This window comes from Mesoplodon mirus (assembly GCF_964341445.2).
Source record: "Mesoplodon mirus genome assembly, chromosome: X".
In the NCBI taxonomy this organism is placed as follows: domain Eukaryota; kingdom Metazoa; phylum Chordata; class Mammalia; order Artiodactyla; family Ziphiidae; genus Mesoplodon; species Mesoplodon mirus.
Window position 1 is genome coordinate 116,855,354 of NC_138981.1, and position 21,003 is coordinate 116,876,356.

Here is a 21,003-nt window from a genome sequence, read left to right on the forward strand (position 1 = left end):
TCTCCCTCAGCTTCTAAGACAAGGCAGCCTCTTGATGGTTCTTGATGGTTCTACTTCTCGCTGACCATCCCTTGAAATATAATACAAGCATTCTCTAGGGCTCTGGCCCTGGCCCTCTTCTAATTCAACACACTTTTCACTTAGTGTCTCTTCTCTTTCAACTCAAATAACTACATAGGGGCCTCCCCCTATGGTACTGACCTTATCTCAGCTCATGAGCACCAGGTCCACAGTCCCCAATGCCAACTTAGATGTGTTACAAGCACCTCAGACTCATTACGTCCTAAAGTGAACTCAGTATCTCCCCCACCACCCAAACTTCTCTTCCTCCTGTGGCTCTTGATTTCCGTGAAGGGCACCACCATATCAAAGTAGATACCCAGGTAAAAAGACTCATCTTCCATCCCTGGCTCTTTCTTAATCCCCATATCATGGCGCCATTTTCCAAAGGCTCTAACTCTGTGATGTGCCTTCCTTTACATCTGTGTCCCTCCTCCGCAGCCTGAGCGGCTCTCCCTCCTCAGCTCAGGACTTTATCACGTCTCACCCTGAGTTTTATAATAACCTCCTAAGTGGTCTTCTAGCCTCTGGTCTCTCTCCCTTCAATCCATCCTTTACCCTGTCACCAGGTACAGTCAGTCCTCAAACCCAAGGAAGAGTGTCCCTCATGGAGCACTGGATCAGAGCTGCAGAGGGGCCCACAAATCATGATTTATGGTTCTGTTTACACTTACATGCTCATGAATGACTTATCTTTTCTTAAATTCTGTTTGCAAAAGTCAGGGAACATGAAAGTTGTAACTAAGTTTGTGATCCTATTGTAAATCCCTAAATAGGTATATAAGCAAGCTTCAGAAATTGAAACCCAAGACCATGTGGTAAAATCAACAAAACCCATCTGGCTGACACAAGGGAACTAAGAATCCCCACCTCACCAGCTTGTTCCTGGCCTTCTCCTGAGGGCATCTATCAGTGCACAGCAGGCAAGAGGAAGCAGGCCCGTTAGGATCTGAGAAAACGACTTTCGAATTTCATTACCTGTTTCAGCTCTTTGACCTCATCCTTCAAGGCATAAACAGTATCGACAAGGCTCCTAGAACACAAAGATAAAGTTCATAGATTAATAGATGGCACTGAGATATTGTTAAGTGATACTTAAGAAGAAAAGCAGCTTTATAGAAATACAGATCCTGTAAAGCTGTGGCCTTGCTGGTGGATCGGAAGAGATACTGCTATGAATGGTCCTTGTGTTTCTCATTTTTATGGGCTAACAACCAGCATCACACAAGCTCTTTCTAAGACCATGTCACCGCACGTTTTCTACACTTCCCTCCTCCTCTGCTGTTTGCTTCCCAGCTTAGGCAAGTACTAAAAAAATAAAACAGACTAGTGTATTGTACACCTGTAACTTATATAATACAGTACATCAACTCTACTTCCATTTTTAAAAATAAATAAAAAGAAAAGTCAAGAAAAAAAAGACACTAGGGCTCCTCATAAGGTTTTGATTTCTCTCTTGGGGGCAGGAAGGACCATCACCTGACATATTGTAATGAGAGGTGTCACCAGGCCCTGCCTATCCTACGCTATCTGTGCTATGGCATTGCCCTTCTCACCTATCTGACCCTACCCCATCGTACATGACACAAACACAAAGTCAGGGGCATTATTTCTAAAAGATTCCATATATTCCAAAAAAAGGATAAAGCACCTTGGCAGAACTGTGGAAGAGTCATTTCCTCTCTGGCTCTCTCCCTGGACAAGGACATTGGAGATCTGGGCTCCAGTTCTGACCCTACGACTTACCAGTCCTCTAACCTTAGGTAACCAGTTTTCTTCTCATCCTCTCTTGGTATTATTTTCTTTACATACAAAATGGGGATAATACCACATTCCCTGAAAACTTCATAAAGTCATTGTAGGGGTTAATATAGCTATAATAATAGTAATTATAACGATCATCATTTATTGAGTAATTATCATATGCTAGCCTTTGTACTTCTTATTCCATTTAACCTCACAAAACCCTGAAAGTATTACTATCATACCCATTTGACAGAGGAGGAAACTGAGGCACAGAGAGGTGATTGAACTTGCTCTAGGTCACACGGCTAACAAGTACCAGAATCTGGAGTTGAATCAGGGCTGTTATTCTCTTGAGCCCAAGTGCTTTACCATTTGGTCGTATCACTTCATACACCAGACGGAAAAATACATTGACGATGCCAAGCACTGTGAAACACGCTGTCCTATGCAAATTTAGGCCTGACTTCAGAAATGACTCAAGTATAAACAAGTACTTAACCTGATTTTCCCCCGTTAGGTCACCCTCACTACTGTGCAAAGCTAAGTCAGGGACATAATTTCCCTGAATCTCAGTTTCCTCATCTGTAACAGTGGTGAAAGTAACGTTTATCTCCCAGGATTGTGGTAGGAGTTTAAATGAGGTCAAGTATGTGAAAATCCAGTGCCTGAGCCAATAAATGTGAGAGGCATCCATCTGGGCAAGGGAATTGGTGCTATGGCCTTCCCAATGCCTCCAAAACCCATGTGGAGTGGTATTCTTGCATGCCCTGAAGTCCCTTCCTGACCTCCTCTGCCTCTCCTTTCCCCTTCCCTTTGTTGGGGGGCAGCCCTCCCCAGGCTCCCAACTGCACAGTCAGCCAAGAGGGCCATATTCTCAGATGAGGAGGGACTGTCCTTCCGTGCAGGCTTGGCCAAAGCCATGTTGCCCTGCCAGAACCTTCTTTCCAGCCCCCAGAAAAATCAGAAAAGGTTTAGCCCACTCTACGCACTTTTCTTCAATGATGGTCTGGCCGTTGCTTCTGGTTTCTTCAATGATGAGTTTCTCTTCCTCGGGGAGTAAGACTTGGGGAACTGAATCCTTGCGAGCACCTACAGACAAGGGCGGCAAGAGGCAAGGGAGGGAGTTTACTAGGGGAGACTATTTGTTGGGGGTTAGTTCCTTTCTACTGTTGTTTTTGAGGGGTCTTTGTTGACGGCATCTGGCTGCCTGGCACCCCGAGAGTAGTCATCCAACATTTGCTGACGAAATCCTCCTGACGGGAGAAATTCGAAATGGCCAAATACACTGATTCAATCCCGGGGGCCAGGGGCACATTTTATATTCAGAAACACAATGTGAAAAGGCCGCTGTGAGAACTGTCCTCAACCAAGACCCCATCATTTCCTGTTTTGCCTCTTCCAGAGCAAAGAGCCAGCCAGTGACCATTCCTCCCTGCGCATCTCTGGGGAACGGCACGCCACACCCTGTGGGTTTTGTATTTGAGTAAACATCATGCAGAACGTAGCACTGCACTGGGATGCAGCATGCTTAAAGGGCCTCAGAAGCATCATTCACTCCCATTTGTTCTCTTTACCATCATACAGGGTGAAGCAGGGTCGGTGAAGACCATTTTGATGGAGGGTAGAGGGGGCGTCGGGGAGATAATCACAATAGCAGCAAAGATGCAGGCGTCCTTACTGCTCTCTGCTCACCATCTCCAGGCTCTGGGATGGAAGAGGTGACAGAGCAGCCATGGGACCTGACCAGACAGCTCTCCTGCACCTGCAACCTCCCCTTCCCTTCTGGATCCTTCCTCTCAGAGCCACTGGCTTCCTCTCTTCTAAGCCAAGTTCCTTCCAGTTGTGAACACTCAGTGCCTTCACTCAACCTCCATCCCTTTCCCGAGGTGGATGTGTCTCTGCCTTCCTCAGGGCCCAGTACTTCGTAGGTGCTTAATAAGTGCATAGCAGACTGGCCGACTAACCAACCAACTGGATGCAGCAAGAAACAATAGCGGCCGCTTCTACGGGTGCAGGACTTCTGGCTGGAGAGGGATGGAGGGTGTCGGTCACCAGGATGTGAAAGTACTTACCACGTGCCAAGCACTATGCTAGACACTTTGCACACATAAAAGGGAGGCCAGGGGGCTTCCCTGGTGGCACAGTGGTTGGGAATCCACCTGCCGATGCAGGGGACACGGGTTTGTGCCCCGGTCTGGGAGGATCCCACATGCCGCGGAGCAGCTGGGCCCGTGAGCCATGGCCACTGAGCCTGCACATCCGGAGCCTGTGGCCCGTGAGCCATGGCCGCTGAGCCTGCGCATCCGGAGCCTGTGCTCCGCAGCGGGAGAGGCCGCAACAGTGAGAGGCCCGAGTACCGCAAAAAAAAAAAAAAAAAAAAAAAAAAAAAAGGGAGGCCAGAGAGGACGGGGGTGGGGGGAAATGAGACTCCTGAGGCCAGAATGCCTGCCCGCACCTCTGAGCAAATCTCCCATCTCTATCAGTGTGAGGAGGACAGGAGGCGGCGGGCGGTGAGGTCAGATTTCGTATGAGGGCTGCTGCTTCTGGCGTCTCCTTGCCCCCCTCTCTTTCCTCGTTTTTGCAATAAAAACTGCTCTCACTTTCTTTTCCTGACTCCTCGAACCTTGTTATCAGGGCTGGGCGTGCCCAAAGCCAGAGGCACGTTTGGTCTGAGAAGCAGAAGGTGTGACAGTCCCCCCTTCAGAGTCAAATGTGTCAACTTTCACATAGAATGCTTTCCCCATGACGACCTGAGAGACATGTTACTTTGGAAGCACCGGTCAGGGCAGTCCATTGAGGAAGCCCTGCCCACACTCAAGCCAGGGTTCAGTGGCTGTCCAGATGGAACATTATGGAGAGCTTATCTCTTACACAGATGCAAGACCCTCACACCAGGTATCCTGAATGTCCATAATAATGAAAGACCAAGGACATAAGCGATGTGACCTGGCTTTTCTAAAAGCACAAGGATGAATCAGAAAGTATTATCTCGCTTTCAGTTTGTAGCCTGAAAGTTGTTGGGGGAAATACCCTCACCTAATGGCTCCCTGATAAATTGTAGACATTCTCAACAGGCCCTGCTAAGCAGCTACATTTCCAGATTTTCAGAGCAACTCTGAAACTTGAGTTTGGTGAAGCTCTGTTTGCTTAAATATGCAGCTGATCAAAGATAGTATTTTGACTTCCTTTCCAAATCTGCCTATAAGAAGAGATTAGCATCAGTTCACAGACACAGGAACTCTCTGGGCTCTTTAATTCCTAACTAGTGTTGGTGAAGGTATCTGCGTACTTCAAAGGAGAGTGACTTTAAAAAAAATTTATTTTCATTTCTATCACCTCCAACTTTTTTACTCTTGCATCTCTCTTTGTCTCTGGGTGAAAAGAAACAGTGGGTAAACAAACCGCTTGGTAGCTAAAACCAGCTTATCTGAAAGATGCAGCCCTGGGCCCGCCCCTCTGCTGCAAGTCACCTGCTTTACACACCCTGCAGCCCATCTGGGTTGCTCTTCTTTTTTCTAAGAGGCAGTGAGCAGTAGCAAAGAAACATCACTCATTAGAGAAATTGGTTTGGGGGAACCTACTTGAGCCGTGGCCTTGTTGAAAGTTGGCACTGGTACAGTAGGCTTCAATCACTTTCAGAATCTGAGCGTCCTCTTCCAGAGCAGCCGTACCTGTCAATTGTAAGGAATCGTGACTCCTCAGGGAGATACATGCCTCTGGACCCTAGAAATGATGTAGTGCACTCGGGTGCTAGGCACTGGCTTCTCTGACCAATGGCCTTAATGAAAGGCAGGAGAAAAAGCTGACCGGCTGGCATGGTGCAGCAGAGACACATCCACCTTGGGAAAGGGATGGAGCACCAGTGAGTTCGGCGCCGAGAGTGGCCTGCTCCGGAAGCCACTCAGAGCTCGAAATTGGAGGGTCCTGCCAGGGTCTCAGAGGCTACAAGGCCAGCCCTGGGCTTGGCGCTGGCCTCAGTACTCAACCCATACACCACACCCTTCCTCTCCATCAAATTTCAAGGCTCACTTTCTCTAGGAAGCTTTCCACCATTAATCCCACCCATTTTTTCCCAACCAGCCAGCCTAGTCACTGATTCTCCCTCTCATTCCCCCAACACCCTCCAACTCATTCTAGAAATGACTGTTAACATGTTGATGTGCACATCCAGGGGTGAGGTGAGGGGTAGGGGAAGCAGAAGCTAGAGTCCAGCAAAGATTTATCCAGACTGTATTTTGGACTGATACACACTGCTCTGTCACCCCTTTGTGATACATCACTTACTCCTTCATGTGTGTCCCAGAGTACCTTGTTCCCAGAGAGGCAAATGTGTACATATCGATCGGCTGACCGACTTTGCAGCCTGCCTCTAAATCCAGCCCTGTTTCTATATGCCAGCAGGCTGCTTCCTTGACTAACTGAGAACATCACTGAACATTAAAATTCCAGAGGATCTCAGGCTTCGGGCCTATTTAGTCGATCTCAGTAAAGGCAAATATCTCAGGTGTCAGAAACTAAGAGGGAAGAAAAAAATGTATCCATAGCAAATGGGTCCCTTTAGTGGTTCTAAACCAGGTAGAGCCAAGTATTCAACATGAAAACTATATAGATGGTTTGTCTGACTAAGACGACATGAAAAGCAGCAGGAGACAGCTTATTGCAAAATCTGAGAGGTGGCGGCCAAGCCTCCCCATGCATTTTTCTTTATGTCAAAGGTGATGCTGAGAACACACTGCTCGAATCCTCTTCTTTCAAAAAATTCCTCATCCATAACCAACTTTCTAAAAGTACGAATCACATACTTTTGCGGATGACATATTCCTCCTCCGATGGCTTTCTTTCAGTCTTTCTTTTGTGAAGAAACTTCTTCATCGTTTTGGGGCTTTTACCAGATTCCTGTAAGGATAGAGGTTTCTTTATGAATTAAAAATTTCCCCAAAAAACAAATTAAAAAAGCAAATGAAATTAAATAGAATGGCTCTCTCTTATTTTTGACAGTCTCACTTAGGAGGGTATCAAGATTCAATACTATACACAATAAAAATGGCTCCAATAAACTCTAAAAGGTTAAATAAAACCGAGGCAATGCTATTATCCTCTCAATTGCCATAGAGATGGGAATAAGAATGGTGTGGGCCTACTGCAGAGGCGGCTGCTTCTCTAGGAGGCCAAATGCCTTTAGGGTACCATCTGCAGAGAAAGTAATGGATGTCAATCCTAGAGAAATAACAGTATTCCTAACTTGGTTTATATTCCCCACTGATACAGCTTTAAGGGAATGAAATAACAATTGTAACTATTAATGGGGTATAGACCGCTTTTTGAAGAGCTTCAAAACTATTTAACTAAGTTCTCCTTAGCGACAGTCCCACAAAGAAGAATATCAATTTCCATTTGTGAGACAGGAAAATTAAGGCAGAGAGACTAAGTAAATTCCCTGTAGTCAAAGAGAAGAGCCAAATGAAGGATTTCCTGATAAATAATTTGGGGTTAGGCATAACGTACCTACAGCAAGCTTAAACATACATCTATAAAGACATATTTTTAATTAGTAGATAAAAGAGAGATGAATTATTGGATTTGCCTTTGCCATATGAATAACCAGCAGGTCTAAAAAGGTGCTCATTAAGTACCCGAGTAAACAGTGATCATCTTATTCCAATCTCCCATGCAATGTACATACAGGATGCATGGATAACAATCACTACCTTAAAAATAAGTGCAACAAAGAATTTAATTTCTTCCACTTAGCCTCAGTGATCCACTTAGACTTGAAAACAGACAAACATGAAAAACTCACATGTGACAAAAATAACAGGAAAAATAGAAACAGCATATAAAAAAACCCCACGGAAAACAGACATTTTAGAGGCATTATAAGATGACATTTCCGTACATAGTTCACAAGAGCCTACTTTTCTGAAGAAAGTACTTACATGTCAGAATTGTATCTTCATATTTTAGCCACCAATTGTAACAAGGGACAAAACAAGCATAAAGGAAAGCTTCATTCATCAAAGGTTACAGCACAGCATTATATGATGTCACTGTATGCCAAAGATATCGTTCTACCCTTACCTTTAAGATATAAGACATCCTCTAAAGTGAATATGTAAAGAAAGAGAAGATGAGCGTGAGAGGTCGATGGTTATAATGACCAAATCCATTTATCAATAATTCTAAAACAACATTTGAAATGTTAGTGTTACCATAAATTACACAGAGAGAATATCATCATGTTTCCCACATTAGTTTCAGATGCAATATCACCATGCAAAAGCCCAAGGAATACAGTTCTGTGCAGAAAAACAAATGCTGAAAATAACTGAAATACACATCTCCCAGCAGAAACAAAGTGATCATGCCTTAGTTTTAATGGATTAGTTCTGTGAAGGATTAAGTCAACTTTACCCTTCAAAGCTCACCTTAATTTGAACTTAGTAACGGACAATTACAAAATATGCATCATTAAAAAGGGGACTTAGGTAACTATGAAGTGGCACTCCTGGTTTAGGTAATCAGAGGAGAAAATTGGATGACTGCAGGAATCACCGGTCAATCTCCAAAGCCAGCCTGTGGGGCTGTTTCCTGGCCAAATTCTGAATAGAGGTACATAATAAAGATTCGGCTCAAGGATTATTTCTCCTATCATGTCAGGTTGAAAGGATCAAAAAATCCTCCCATATCCAGATATTGTCCTACTTTTACTGCACTAAGAACTGGAGGCAACAATTAAGTGAAACAATTAAGTGAAGCATGGTGTTTTAAATCAAAAACTCAAAATTGAGCTAAGTCTGCGTCACTCATCAAAACACACATTTGACACAAAAATATATGCTGCCTTTGCACCATAATTCTAACATGTGTCTCATAATTGTCACAGACTTAAATCTTCACTCGGTAAGACCTATTTAAAGAATAGTAACTAATAAATGAGGATCTTTTCCGAAAGCTGAAATGATGAGAAACTTGTTAGGGGGAAAAAAAAAAAACCACCGTTTGGATGGAAAAGGTAATGCTCCGCACAGTTATGGGAGATAGTGACTGACATTTCCTGACTGCCATTTCTAGACAAAAAACAAAAACCCTTGAAATCCGCATTCTACCCAAATATCAGATGTCCTCTAGGGTTAACGCTTAAAAGCCTCTTTTTAAAAGACACTCCTTTCATTAAATTCTTTTTCTCTTTCCAACTGCAGCAAATAATTCAGACTTTCATAGTTCAGACCCATGGCTTGGTCCCGTAAGACTTTTACTGATTTGGTTTAAGAGATCAAAATGATTCCAAATGCAGACTTGGGACTGCTTGGTTAGCAATTCAATGCTAATGAAGTGGCATTTGTTTGAGATGTGTGTACATCATGACCTATTTATAGAATTATCATATAATCATAAAGGCAAGCCAGAGGCACTCCAGGGGGAGACCAGGGAAACTCAGGCAGTGCACAGAAACCTTGTGGATATTCAAGAAATATGTGTAGATGGACAATGCGGAAATGGAAAATTAATTTTAAAAAAATCACTGAGTCTAGCAATTCGAGATTGACTGACATGTATCACCTATCATCAATTCTAGCACATGCCCACAGAACTCTTTGTAATAAGCTACGAAATCAGCTTGTCAGAAGCATTTTATACCATATGTAGCAAAATTACCTCTTTATAACCTAGCGCTGCTGATGGTCTAAGTGGAGGCGCAGGTCGCAGACAACTTAAGCTCCACGGTTTTATAATTTGAGGAGGCTCCAACGGTCCTCGGGGCTGTCCAGTAGAGCTAAAAGACTGGGAGAATGTCTGATGAGATGTTGGCAATCTGCCATCTGAACCCCTGGGCCACACACTGAGAGAACAGCAATAGCTTCGTTGCATCCGCGAAGGCAGCCCCAGAAAGGAAAAGATGGGAAAACAAGCCTCCAGTTGGAGAACTGGCGTTTTCCAGTCAAGACTCTGGGGTCTCTAAGGAACAGCACAAAACTCACTCCACGTCCCATGTTCCTGCCCTCCCTCTGTCCTGGAATTTCATTCAAGTCAGGTGTTTTCTCCCCTCTAAGGGGGGAAAGTGGAGTAACAGTCAACATTTAATGAGTCTGGTCATGTGTGTGGCACTCAATTAGGCACTTAAATAGGTTATTTCCTGAGAAGAACTTAAGACAAACTTTAGCAAAGTGAAGTAACCAGCCAGCAATTGGCAAAGCCAAGATTTGAACCCAGAACTGATGCCAAAATCCCTTGTTCTTTCCACCACACACTGTGCTCAAAACTGGAATTTGGGCATCAGAGGTTTGAGTGTTAACAGACAACACAGCACATCTTCAATCTCACTCGGCAAGTACAGTAAAATCTCATCAATTCAAATTCCGTGAACTCTAAATTTATGATAAAATGGAAGGAGACAACGCTCAAAGTTCACCCTTAAAGGTTACTGAGGGAATGTGATGCATAAACGAGACTGCATGGAGATGTTCAAGTACTTACGAAGGTAAACTATTTCCTTTGACTTAGCACATTATTAACATGAACAGAATGGTTGCTGATTAAAATAAATGCTGTTTATCATTAAAACATCTTAGCAGGACTTCCGGCTAGAAAAACTTTGCTAGCAGTTAGTTGGAGTACCTTAATACTGTCAAACAAAGCTGCACACCTCTAAGTCAAACTCTGTTAATTGGGATGGGTCTCCCTCCATAACAAGAAACCAGAATTAGTGAGGTTTGACTGTACTTCAAACCCTACAAATACAGACTATCCAAAGGCTAAGGGCATGCTCACCACTTCTTGTAAGTCCTCAGCAGGCAGGATTTGACAAGAGACTCAATAATCCCTGGACAAGACAGTCAGACTACTTACGGAATGAGCACTACAAGATGACGATGATGTTTTGGATAAGGAACTGCAAGAGGCGGGTCCTCTGATCAGCCTGTACAGATGCTCCAGCCAATCCTGGAAGTCCTGGTTGTTGCCGCAGTGGACCACAATTCTCTCTACTATGTTACCTGATTAGGAGCATTTGGAAACAAAAGGCAAGGAGGAGCTTGAGCTTACCTCATTCATAAACACACTTCATTGCAGCTAGGACTTGGGTGTCTATTTTCAGGTGTTTTCATACTTATGAGCTAACCCTGTTGAAACTTCTCTATCAGGAACAGATAAGCTCTGATAATAAAGTAAAGACATAAATGCTCCTATCTGATTTATAAAACCATCCTGGATTTCTACCGCTTACAGAATCTTGGAAGTAGTATAAAACTTCGCTCTAACTAAGACTGGTTCCAATCTCTGGGCCAATACCAAATCTCGGGCTCCCTATTGGGAAAGAAGGGGGTAAAGCCCGCGGCCAGCATCCCAGTGTTAGCCATCGTGTCGTGTCAGTGCAAAACGTGCCACCATCAGGTGGATATCAAACAGGTTTGGCAAAAGGGACAAGAGGCCAAACTGTCATGGAGCATTATGGAGGTGTGGCATTTTGCTCAATTTGTGAAGAAAGTTTCATGGCTTTTCAGCACTTTTTAAAAACACACCCAAATCTTGCTAATTCATAGGCTGGTGATAAAATGGCTCCTCTGCCACCAGGGAACAGACGACAGAAGGGAGGGAAAATTATATTTACATCGGTCCATTCTGTTATTTCTTAGCTCTAACAAGTAGCTCTTATACAAGAGAAGATTGAAACTAATGGCAAAGCCAAGGCTTTTGAATGACCAGGAGGTTTCCCTGCTATCGCTGTAGCCTAATTAACCCAGGAAATGGAATATGCTTTGCCATGCCCATGTAAAACTTGCTCATGGACTATATAACAGAAAATAATAGCACTTATTTATTTAAACCCCACTGCATTTCAAAAAGAATTTGAAGTAGCTACATGAAGAAGAGAAAATTACCTACCAGTGATTTCAAATGTGTAGTCATTCCCTTCAATTTCATCTAATCTAGTCACCACCATTCCTGTTATTGGTATTTTTCCCTACCAGAAAAAGAACATCCCCATTAATTCTGTGGTTATACATGTCTCTGCTTATTTGTTAGATTTTCTGACCCTCTTAGGAATCACTGGTGAATTATGGAGAGACATATTTCTTTGGTCTGTCAGTAGATAATATGTTTCCCCACTTTAAATTTTAATCAGACAAGAAAGCAAGGGGAAAATGGGGGTTGTGTTTTGCTAACACACCCTAAATCATAAGGTCAGGATTTAATCACAGTTTACTTTTCTAACACATTTTCCTGAGCATCAAAAAATAAAGTAGAAACTCGAATTTCATGAAAATTAGAAATTGCTAGGCCAAGATAGGATATAGGCAACAATAACTTATAATACTCCGTGTTTTGGGAGCAGACTAAAGGAAGTTGAATTTCCTAAGGAGCTGAATGACTTCCATCTCAGAAACTTGAGTCACGTGATGTGACTGTAATAAGACAACCATAGGGGCAAGTCTCAACTTTATATTTTTTCAGCAATAATGATATGATATGGGCCTGGAAAATGCTGCTGCTAATGCATCTAGTTGCAGACTTCAATTTCTATTTACACATTCATAACCTAGCTTATAACCAGAGCAGTGGACATTCAGGATAAACTCATTATGCTAACACATACGCCTCTGAGAGAAGGAACATCTGCTCTTATAAACTGTTTAATTACATGAAGGGTCAGACAGAACATTCTGTCTTTTCTGGCTGGAGCTTTTAATGCCGGAGTGGAAATATTGCATCTGGATGGAAACCTGTTTTCATTACGGGTCTTGCTATTTGCTTTATATGAAATCTACTAACCTGATAGATAAAGCCACTCATCCGAGGACTTGCAGATAACATTATCAAGACACTTGAAAATAACATGAGGTACCGCTCCTCTTTTTCCTGAAGTGGAAGGAAAAAGATTAAATGAAAAATATAAATTGCACATTTTGTTTATTAATAATTTCTGGAATCATTTTTGTAACATAGATTTTATATAAGGCAATGAAACGCAGTGATTTTTTTAAAAAAAGGATACCCAACTTAAAAGTATAAAACGCATTTACTTTTACTTTGAAAATGGATATAGGCCCCCAGTTTATCTGTGTCCTTCCTATACATAAGAGTTAAATACAAACAACCATGTTTGTTTCCCAAGCATGTAAGCCTGAAAAGTCACACAGTTAATGCCTTCCTGCCCAAGCTGCAACCAGAGCACAATGTAAGTCTCAATGTTCCCAAAGTGAAAATGATTTTACTTTGAAAAGTGGCCAAATAAAGCGGTTTTCAGGTGATAGGAAATTTATTATGCCCTAACATGTATGGTAAACTCTTCCTAAAATTACCGTTAATCAATAACTACACAATAATTATTATACCCATATAAAACAAAGAAGGAAACACTTTTTAAAATGGCTCTAAAGGAAATTTTACACACGAAGGCTTCTCTGAACCCCTTAAACAGATATGCAATGAGTAGATGCCAAAGATGGCGCTGGGCTCGTGCGTCCGACCATCTTAGCTACAATTATCCTCATGCCTGGCTCCGCCTCCTTTCTCCCGCTTGAGAAGAGCAACCTTTCAAGGCTAATTTTTCTAACAAGTGTTCTGCGTTCTCTCACATCTTTCTCTTGCTTGGTCTCATCTCCTGCTCTTGCTTCCAGCTGCCTCTCCTGTCTAACTGGCTTTTTCTGCTGCCTTTAGCATATGCACATCTCCTGTCCATTTCATAAGCTTTCACTTGCCCCTGTGGCTCCTTAGACATAACACCCTATTTCTTGACATTTTATTGCCAGATTACTTGCTGCCTTCGTTTTCTCCCCATTGATCCCCCTCTAACTGCACCCCTGCTGCTCTCTCAAAGTCTTCAATCACTGCCTTCTAGAGAAATCCAATGGCTTCTTCCCGGTCTCTATACTCTTTGACCTCTGACCCTTCTGCAGCACTCAGCAGGCTGACCATTTTCAAATGCGCCTCCTAGAATTTCCACGACATACCACACTCCCCTGATTCTCCTCTATCTTCTGCTTTGTCTTTTTTTCTTTTTTTAATCTTTTGGCCTCGCCGCGCAGCATGCGGGATCTTAGTTCCCCAACCAGGGATCGAACCCCAGCCTCCTGCACTGGAAGCGCGTAGTCTTAACCACTGGACAGCCAGGGAGTCCGTGCTTCGTCTTCTTTTTCCGGCATTGATTCGTCCTTGCTTTACCCAAGAGGTTTATCCCAAAGGTATGAAAGACTGTTAGAGTCACTGCATTAACCTTCCACAGGGTATCTGCATTTTAAATGAGATTGCTTTTTTTTTCCAATTTTTAAATTGAAGTATAGTTGATTTACAATGCTGCAAGTGTACAGCAAAGTGATTCAGATACATATTCTTTTTCAGATTCTTTCCATTTTAGGTTATTACAAGATATTGAATATAGTTCCCTGTGCTATATAGTAGGTTCTTGTTGTTTATCTCTTTTATGTATAGTACTTTGAATCTGTTAACCCCAAACTCCTAATTTATCCCTCCCCGCTTTCCCCTTTGGTAACCACAGTAATGAATCTCTGACAGAGACCTGTCAGGGAGTAGAGGAAGATGTCTGGGGAGGGAGAAGACGATTGTAATACCCCATAAATCACACCAGGTGATGTAATCAACCTTCTTCCCCTACCCCACTCCCTTCCTAAAAGACATAATCCACCTTCAGGCCTCCGTGCTTCTCTCTGGATATTTACTTCCCAAGAAGGCACATCTGTCAGGGGCATGTAAACCTCTGCCTCTAACTCTGACCTCCTACCCACATTTCTATACCATTTCAACAGCTGCCTACAAGTCATCTCCTCCTGGATACCCACCATCACTTGAAAGTTACCAGGTCTGAAATGACATCCGTCATTTCCTTTAGGCTCTGGCTCACCACTTCCTATAGGCTTTCCCTTCTCAACAGGTCTCATATTTGCCCCTAAAGTTTCATTCTCTCTGCCACCACCTTCCTGGGGGGTACTTACCACTTTCCAACCCAGCTGGCCTGTCTCTAGCCCCATCCCCTCCAGTTTAGCTGACATATACAGCTGCCAGGTTGTCAGAAACACCCCTTTCGTTTCACCCCTGTTTCTCTACTACTCAGGCCTTGCATGGTTTCCTGCTGCGTCCAGCTGAACTATCCTTGCCTGACATCTGAGGTTCTTCACAACCTGCCTCTCTCGAACCCAATGAATTCGCTCTTTCACTCTGCCCAGGATGCTTCCTCTGCTCCTAATAAACTGGCTGGCTCAGTGCGCTTATGTCTCCTGAGATAAGAATGACCTCTCCCTTACAAAATCTTCCCCCTCTCTCTTCACGGCCCCCTCCTCAAGTCCTGTCTGCATACAGTCTTTTCTTGGTCTCTCCCTTCTCTGAACTTCTATGGAATCTATTGTAGGGATGGTATGATCTGGCATTGACTATTTTGGTTTGTTTTCTAGTTGCAGCTTGGCTTTTAATCTGTCTCTAATGAGTTCTTTGAAGGCAGAGATCATGGCTGTTCTTTTCTCTTAACTGCTCCCACAGCACCAAGCAGAGGGCTGGGCAAAGAACAGGTGCTCAGTTTCTGATGTGAAAAGTTTGATCATTTGACCTTGATGGAAGAAGAAAGAAAGGAAGAAATATATAAAAGACGGAAGAAAGGGTGTTGAGATTTGAAACCTCTTACCTCACATGTTCCATACTGCACCATTACTTGCGACATAAAGATCACATTTCCCAAGGTTTTAATATCCTCCCCTTCCCATGCCTGAATAGGTTCCGAAAGTATCTGCAACTCCAGCTGTTTTCTCTTTCTGAGATCTTGGCATTGCCCCTACAGAACCAAAGCAGAACATACTGAAATAGGAATTCTTCTGAAACAGACCTGAAACAAGGCTAAAGTAAGAAGCGGCTCTTGACTATCAGATTTCCACTGAGTCCCTATTCCTCACCACGAGTCCCATCACCAGGTCCGTTCAGGACAGACGGAAAGATCCACTACCTTAAATCTCTAGCCTTCAGCCCCTAAACATTTTGTAAGGAAGAGCCACTTCTCATTTTGCAAAACATCAAGATAAAGTGGTAGAAGGGGGTTGCCTCTCCCTCTCCACAAGGAGACAAGTAGCAGAATCACATCAAACAGGACCAGTAGGTTCAGATCTGCTGCTTGGTGTCCCTGCTCGCTCCAGCTCCTCTCCATCTTGTCTACCTTTGCATAAATCGTGCTTTGTTACAAAGCAAATTTATTTTTCTAACTCAGTTTCCAACCAAGTGACATCTTAATTTACAAAATGACTCCAAGAGTTATCGAAAAAGAGAAAATTAAACTCCTTACGCCACAGTGAATCAAACTGATCTTATAATGAAACATATGCACTGCCCTATACTTTGTTTTGGGACCAGTAGTAGATTGCTATGAAAAAGTACTAAGTTAATTTTTATCCCTAAAAGGATTGGAAAAAGAGATACAACTGAATTTCACAAATACAAACTGAAAATACAAGCCAAGAAATAACACGTGGGGTATGACTACTATATATTTGTATATAGTATATACTATATACATATATCTCTCACTGCTTCAGAAAATGTGACGTTATCTTAAAATAATTTAACAGTATTCACTCCAAATCGAATATGAAAATAAGCATATGGTTAGTTATGTTCCTGTTTCCAAATGACTATCATAGTGTTTGGGGGCGTGTTTTCTATAAAATCTCTGCTGCCCCTTTCAGGTAAATGGAAACTTGAGCAAATAAATTCATTGTACACATATCTTTGAGGCCTAGAATGGGAATAAGTATACTATAACCATCAAAGCAAGTTATACAACATGTAAAATGATTAGAATGAAATATCGTTTTTCAAATGAGACATTTTATATTCAATTTACATAGGAAAAAAGAGAAGGGATACAAATTATTATAAATGCCATGGCTTTCAGTGGGCTGTTCCATTAGGTTGAACCATGTCAAACTGCCAATATTCCACCATTTTTTACCTACAACAGCAATTTTAACCTGATACCTTACACTCTGGTCTTCAACTTGCTGTTTAACTGTGGACACGTCAGGTACAGATCTTTCGTCAGCAATAAAAACGAGGTGACGGTGAATGTTGCATCACAACCTTACAGCAAGAATCCATAACTAAACGTTGATCCCCATCACTTGGAGTACTACAGAAATGTCTAAAATTAAGCTCAACTTAATCAATCTCCCCAAATAACCTTTTCTTTCCTCCTAAAATGCCACCAAGCAGTTTTACATCAGTGGGTTCAAGAGGACATTAAGCCATTGTGCTCAAGATTCAAGATAAAAGGTAACTTTGATAGCACTCTATATACAGCAATTGTATTTTAGTCGGGTTTCTTTTTCCTTTTAGATTTGATGAAGGATTTCTTTTTCATATGCAAAGAATAGACTCACACCTTTCGGCATAAGTAGATGAATCCGGTATTGATGCCGATCAGTGAAGGACGAGTTGCACAGACATACGGTGAGTAACACGGGGGTAAAGACAAAAAGACAAAAGGAAACCCCCCACCTACACAGCCATGCTTAATGTGGCAGAGACTTCAAATGTGAGTGCTTTACACCCTCAGCCTGGCAACCTTTCACAGGTAAGCATGATGTTTGGAAGACAACATTCAATGAAACAATCACTGCGATACGGTCGCTAGAGCTTGTTGTTTCCACTCTAGAGACCTTTGCAGAAGGAAAGAAACATTACACACAAGTCACTCTTTTAGGAACAAAGCATACAAAATGGAGAATTATAATTTTAGAACATCACCTACCATGAGAGTTTTGAATGCTATGATTGCTTTCAGAATATCCTGGTGATCTGGATGCGTATCCTATGAAAGGAATACATTTAAAAACAATATTAAAGGAGAACAGATCAGTGATTGCAGGGGTTAGGGGTGGGAGGAGGGTGTGGCTGCAAAGAGATCCAAAGAAGACATTTTGAGGGATGATGGAATTGTTCTGTATCGAGATAGTAGTGGTGGTAACTCGAATCTCTACACACGTTAAAAGTCATAGACCTGTACCCCAAAAGAAAAAAGTCAGTTTTACCGTATGCTAACTTGAAGATTAAAAAATAAAACAGCATTTGAGCATTTGGAATCTCAGCACCTCTAATGATTAGGTAATGAAGAAATTAAGATGGCTGGGAACACATTATATATTTGGTAACAACATACTAGGTACAGTTATCGAGGCAAGAGTTCCCATTTGCCTTTTTGCTGTTATACCGTGGATAATAAATAATAATGTGCGGGGGGGCATCATTAGGTCATGTTGTTAGTAAATGACAAGAGGTAGGGAATTGTAGAAACAGAGTGGTGGTTAGAGAGAAATCAACCCAATCTCATTTCCTACACCTCCATCTTCTTTCAGCAGACTCAACATGGCAGACGGGAAAAAATTCCAGGTCTCATACCATGTGCTCCTTCTTAAGCAAGCTGATTATGTTTGGTCTGCAATTCCACGGTACTCACAACCCTGAAAAGTGAAAAGGTTCAAAAATGGCTTTGAGGAATCCACATCTGCATAACTGTTTATGAAGGGAAAGTAGGGCTCCTTGCGGGAGATGTCCAGCTAACCTCTGGAATTCAGCTGCAGTAAAAGGAAGACAAAATCTGCTGTTCAATCAGCTTTGGGTGATAAAATACAGAGCTGAGTAGACTAAGGGTCTGACCCAAGCCAAGAGCAGCACTGCTTATGAAAAGAAAGGTTGTACTCCTTTATAAATGTATCCTTCCACAAATCAGCTGATCATTGAGAAGTTCAAGTTCTACTCTGCCATGAGCCAGCAGCCATACTCAATGATCAGAAAGCTGGATAAAGTGTCTCACCAGATGGTGAACTTGTACTCAGAGTACGTATTATCTGATGGTGGGAAATGAAAGGCAGCCAAAGGCAGGTGACCAGCATGCGGAGGAGGAGAGGAAACGGGCTCTGAGACAAGAAGGGCCAAGACAGAGGATGCAGGCAGTGGGGGCACCTGGGATTTTATTTCCTCAAATGAAGTGTCCATTTGCACTTCAGCACTGAGCAGTTCCAGAAACTGGGGCCACGCGTTTCTGGATTTTTGTGATAAACAAGGAGGGGCAAACCTCAAATGGTTCAGTAAACAGGTTTAGCTTTTGGAAAGCCATCCAGAGGTCAACACCTTCCTGGGCCCTAAGTGAAATTTCATTCCGGCAGGCCAAAGAACCTGAGAATGTGCTTTCCCTCAGAGTACACGCTTTCAATCCTTACAAACGCTGACAAGACGGGCAGCGTGCAACCTTTTTCTTTAAAGATAATCAAACCCTTTCAAACCTCAAAACCTTTCCCCAGACACAGGAAGAACAAGTAGGGTAAATGCAGCTTCACCCCTCGGGCCCTCCTCACCCATCCCCATCCCCCATGCTCCATCACACAAGAACGGCTCAAGAAGCTACCCCTGCTGATTGGCTTTTAATAAAGAGGATTTGGGCTCTTGAGGCAAAAATATTCAATCCTCAGGCCTCATTGCAAATCTGAATATTTAGAAAAGGTGAGAGCTATGCTACAGCTGTTGCAAGTAAACTGTACATTTTTAAACAAAAATGTGAGGGGGCTTTGATGGAGATGTATGGCTTCATAAACAGAGAAACTGAGAGTGGACCCATTTATTCATCTTTAAAGAAATACCAGAATCTTCCATTGTAATCCAGAGTCAGAAAGCTGAATGACCACAGTGCTCTAGGGATAAACATTCCTGTCTATAATGAAAAGTGTTCTGTACATTTTCTGATGCTGTTTTGCTTTGTTTAGCTCCCATAAGAAAGCTGGTTCATGTATCAGAGCAACAGAAGATTTCTTGGTGGAAGATTTCTCTGTAGAACCACCATCTACAGATGAGAGGGCAGAAGAAAACCTAAGTCAACCAGTGAGCAGAGACTTGAGGAAGCAACAGGACCGGGGCTGGGAGAAGAGAGGGGAGGGAGAATGATCATGAATACTTAATAGTAAAGTATGGGTATCTTTCAGTTATTAGATGAATAAGTCCTGGGGATCTAATGTACAGCATGGTGACTATAGTTGATAATACTGTATTGTATACTTCAAAGTTGCTTAAAAAAAAAAGAAAAGAAAAGATCTTGAAAGTTCTCACTAAAAAAAAAAAGGTAGGTATGTGAGGTGACGGATGTGTTAATTAACATGATTGTGGTCATGATTTTACAATGTATGTGTATATTAAATCATCACATTGTACACCTTTAAAAAATCACGTTGTACAACCTAAATATATACAATTTTTATTGGCCAATCATACCTCAATAAAGCTGGAAAAAATAAGTAAAAAAAAAATCTTCAGAGGGAAAAAAAAAAAAAAAGAATGTCCCCTTCTTATTTTGCTGCATAATGGGGAAAACTAAAAGTCCGGGAAGAGGGTAGACTGGATCAAGTAAATTTTGAAGCCCAGGTTTTTTCTGAACTGCTCAGTAAGGCTAGTTTGGAGGTGGTACTGGCTGCTTCCTCCAGAGCAGAGGCTCATCCTTTGTACAGGAGCTTAAAACAGCTCGCCTTCCCTTACCTCCATATGCCGTTCCAACTCTTGCAAGAGAGTAACATACTTTTCCAGTCGCATGAAAGGTTTGCTGAGACTTGTTGTTAAAATGAGGATACCTGGGCTAGATGCACCTTGATTTTCCATAAATCGTTCCAGATCGTCACTGGCAAAAGAACGAATATAGTTTTGTTACTGCTTAATATTCCATGTAAAGAGTTACCAACTGAACATGATTTTCCTGTATTTCACAGCATAGAAAACCAAATAAATTTTGGATCACCAGCGCAAATGCTGTCCAACGCACTTCAACTCAATTCAATCAGCATGGTGCACAGCACTGGGCTACAGCGGTGAACCAGGCACTTATGATCCCTGGCTTTATTTTCTCATCCAACAATTATTTATTGAGCATCTACTAAGTGCCAGGCTCTGTTCTCTGTTGGGAATACAGCCGTGAAGAAAACCAAAACCCCTGCCCTTAAGAAGCCTGCACCCAGAGGCATGGGGCATACAATCTATCATATGACCTCAATGTCAGGTTTGAAAAAATCTTTTCTTAGTCACTGCAAACATTCTAGTTATTGGCTGATGAGATGCCAAGGAGAGTAACTCACCAAGTGCTCCCTATCACCGGGTGCTCCCTATCACTGGGACACCCACTTGTAATGTGCCAGAATCAAGTCCTAAATTCAGATAGCAGCATGT

General features: G+C 42.4%; 1 protein-coding gene across 9 annotated transcripts in view; it reads right to left on the reverse strand.

The window, feature by feature from the left end:
- ARHGEF6 (Rac/Cdc42 guanine nucleotide exchange factor 6) overlaps positions 1 to 21,003 on the reverse strand; it is a 111,772-nt gene that overhangs the window by 2,578 nt on the left and 88,191 nt on the right. For 5 of the 9 annotated variants that reach the window (XM_082610086.1, XM_082610094.1, XM_082610092.1 and 2 more), the window contains 12 exons: positions 20,323 to 20,461; positions 17,552 to 17,611; positions 15,440 to 15,586; positions 12,577 to 12,663; positions 11,689 to 11,767; positions 10,654 to 10,799; positions 9,463 to 9,600; positions 7,885 to 7,905; positions 6,609 to 6,702; positions 5,388 to 5,477; positions 2,796 to 2,895; positions 1,039 to 1,093 (listed from right to left, as the gene is read on the reverse strand). In XM_082610086.1, coding sequence (XP_082466212.1) covers positions 1,039 to 1,093; positions 2,796 to 2,895; positions 5,388 to 5,477; positions 6,609 to 6,702; positions 7,885 to 7,905; positions 9,463 to 9,600; positions 10,654 to 10,799; positions 11,689 to 11,767; positions 12,577 to 12,663; positions 15,440 to 15,586; positions 17,552 to 17,611; positions 20,323 to 20,461 — 1,156 coding nt within the window. The remainder of the gene's footprint in view (positions 1 to 1,038; positions 1,094 to 2,795; positions 2,896 to 5,387; positions 5,478 to 6,608; positions 6,703 to 7,884; positions 7,906 to 9,462; positions 9,601 to 10,653; positions 10,800 to 11,688; positions 11,768 to 12,576; positions 12,664 to 15,439; positions 15,587 to 17,551; positions 17,612 to 20,322; positions 20,462 to 21,003) is intronic. The other 4 variants (XM_082610087.1, XM_082610090.1, XM_082610089.1 and 1 more) reach the window with 4 other exon arrangements.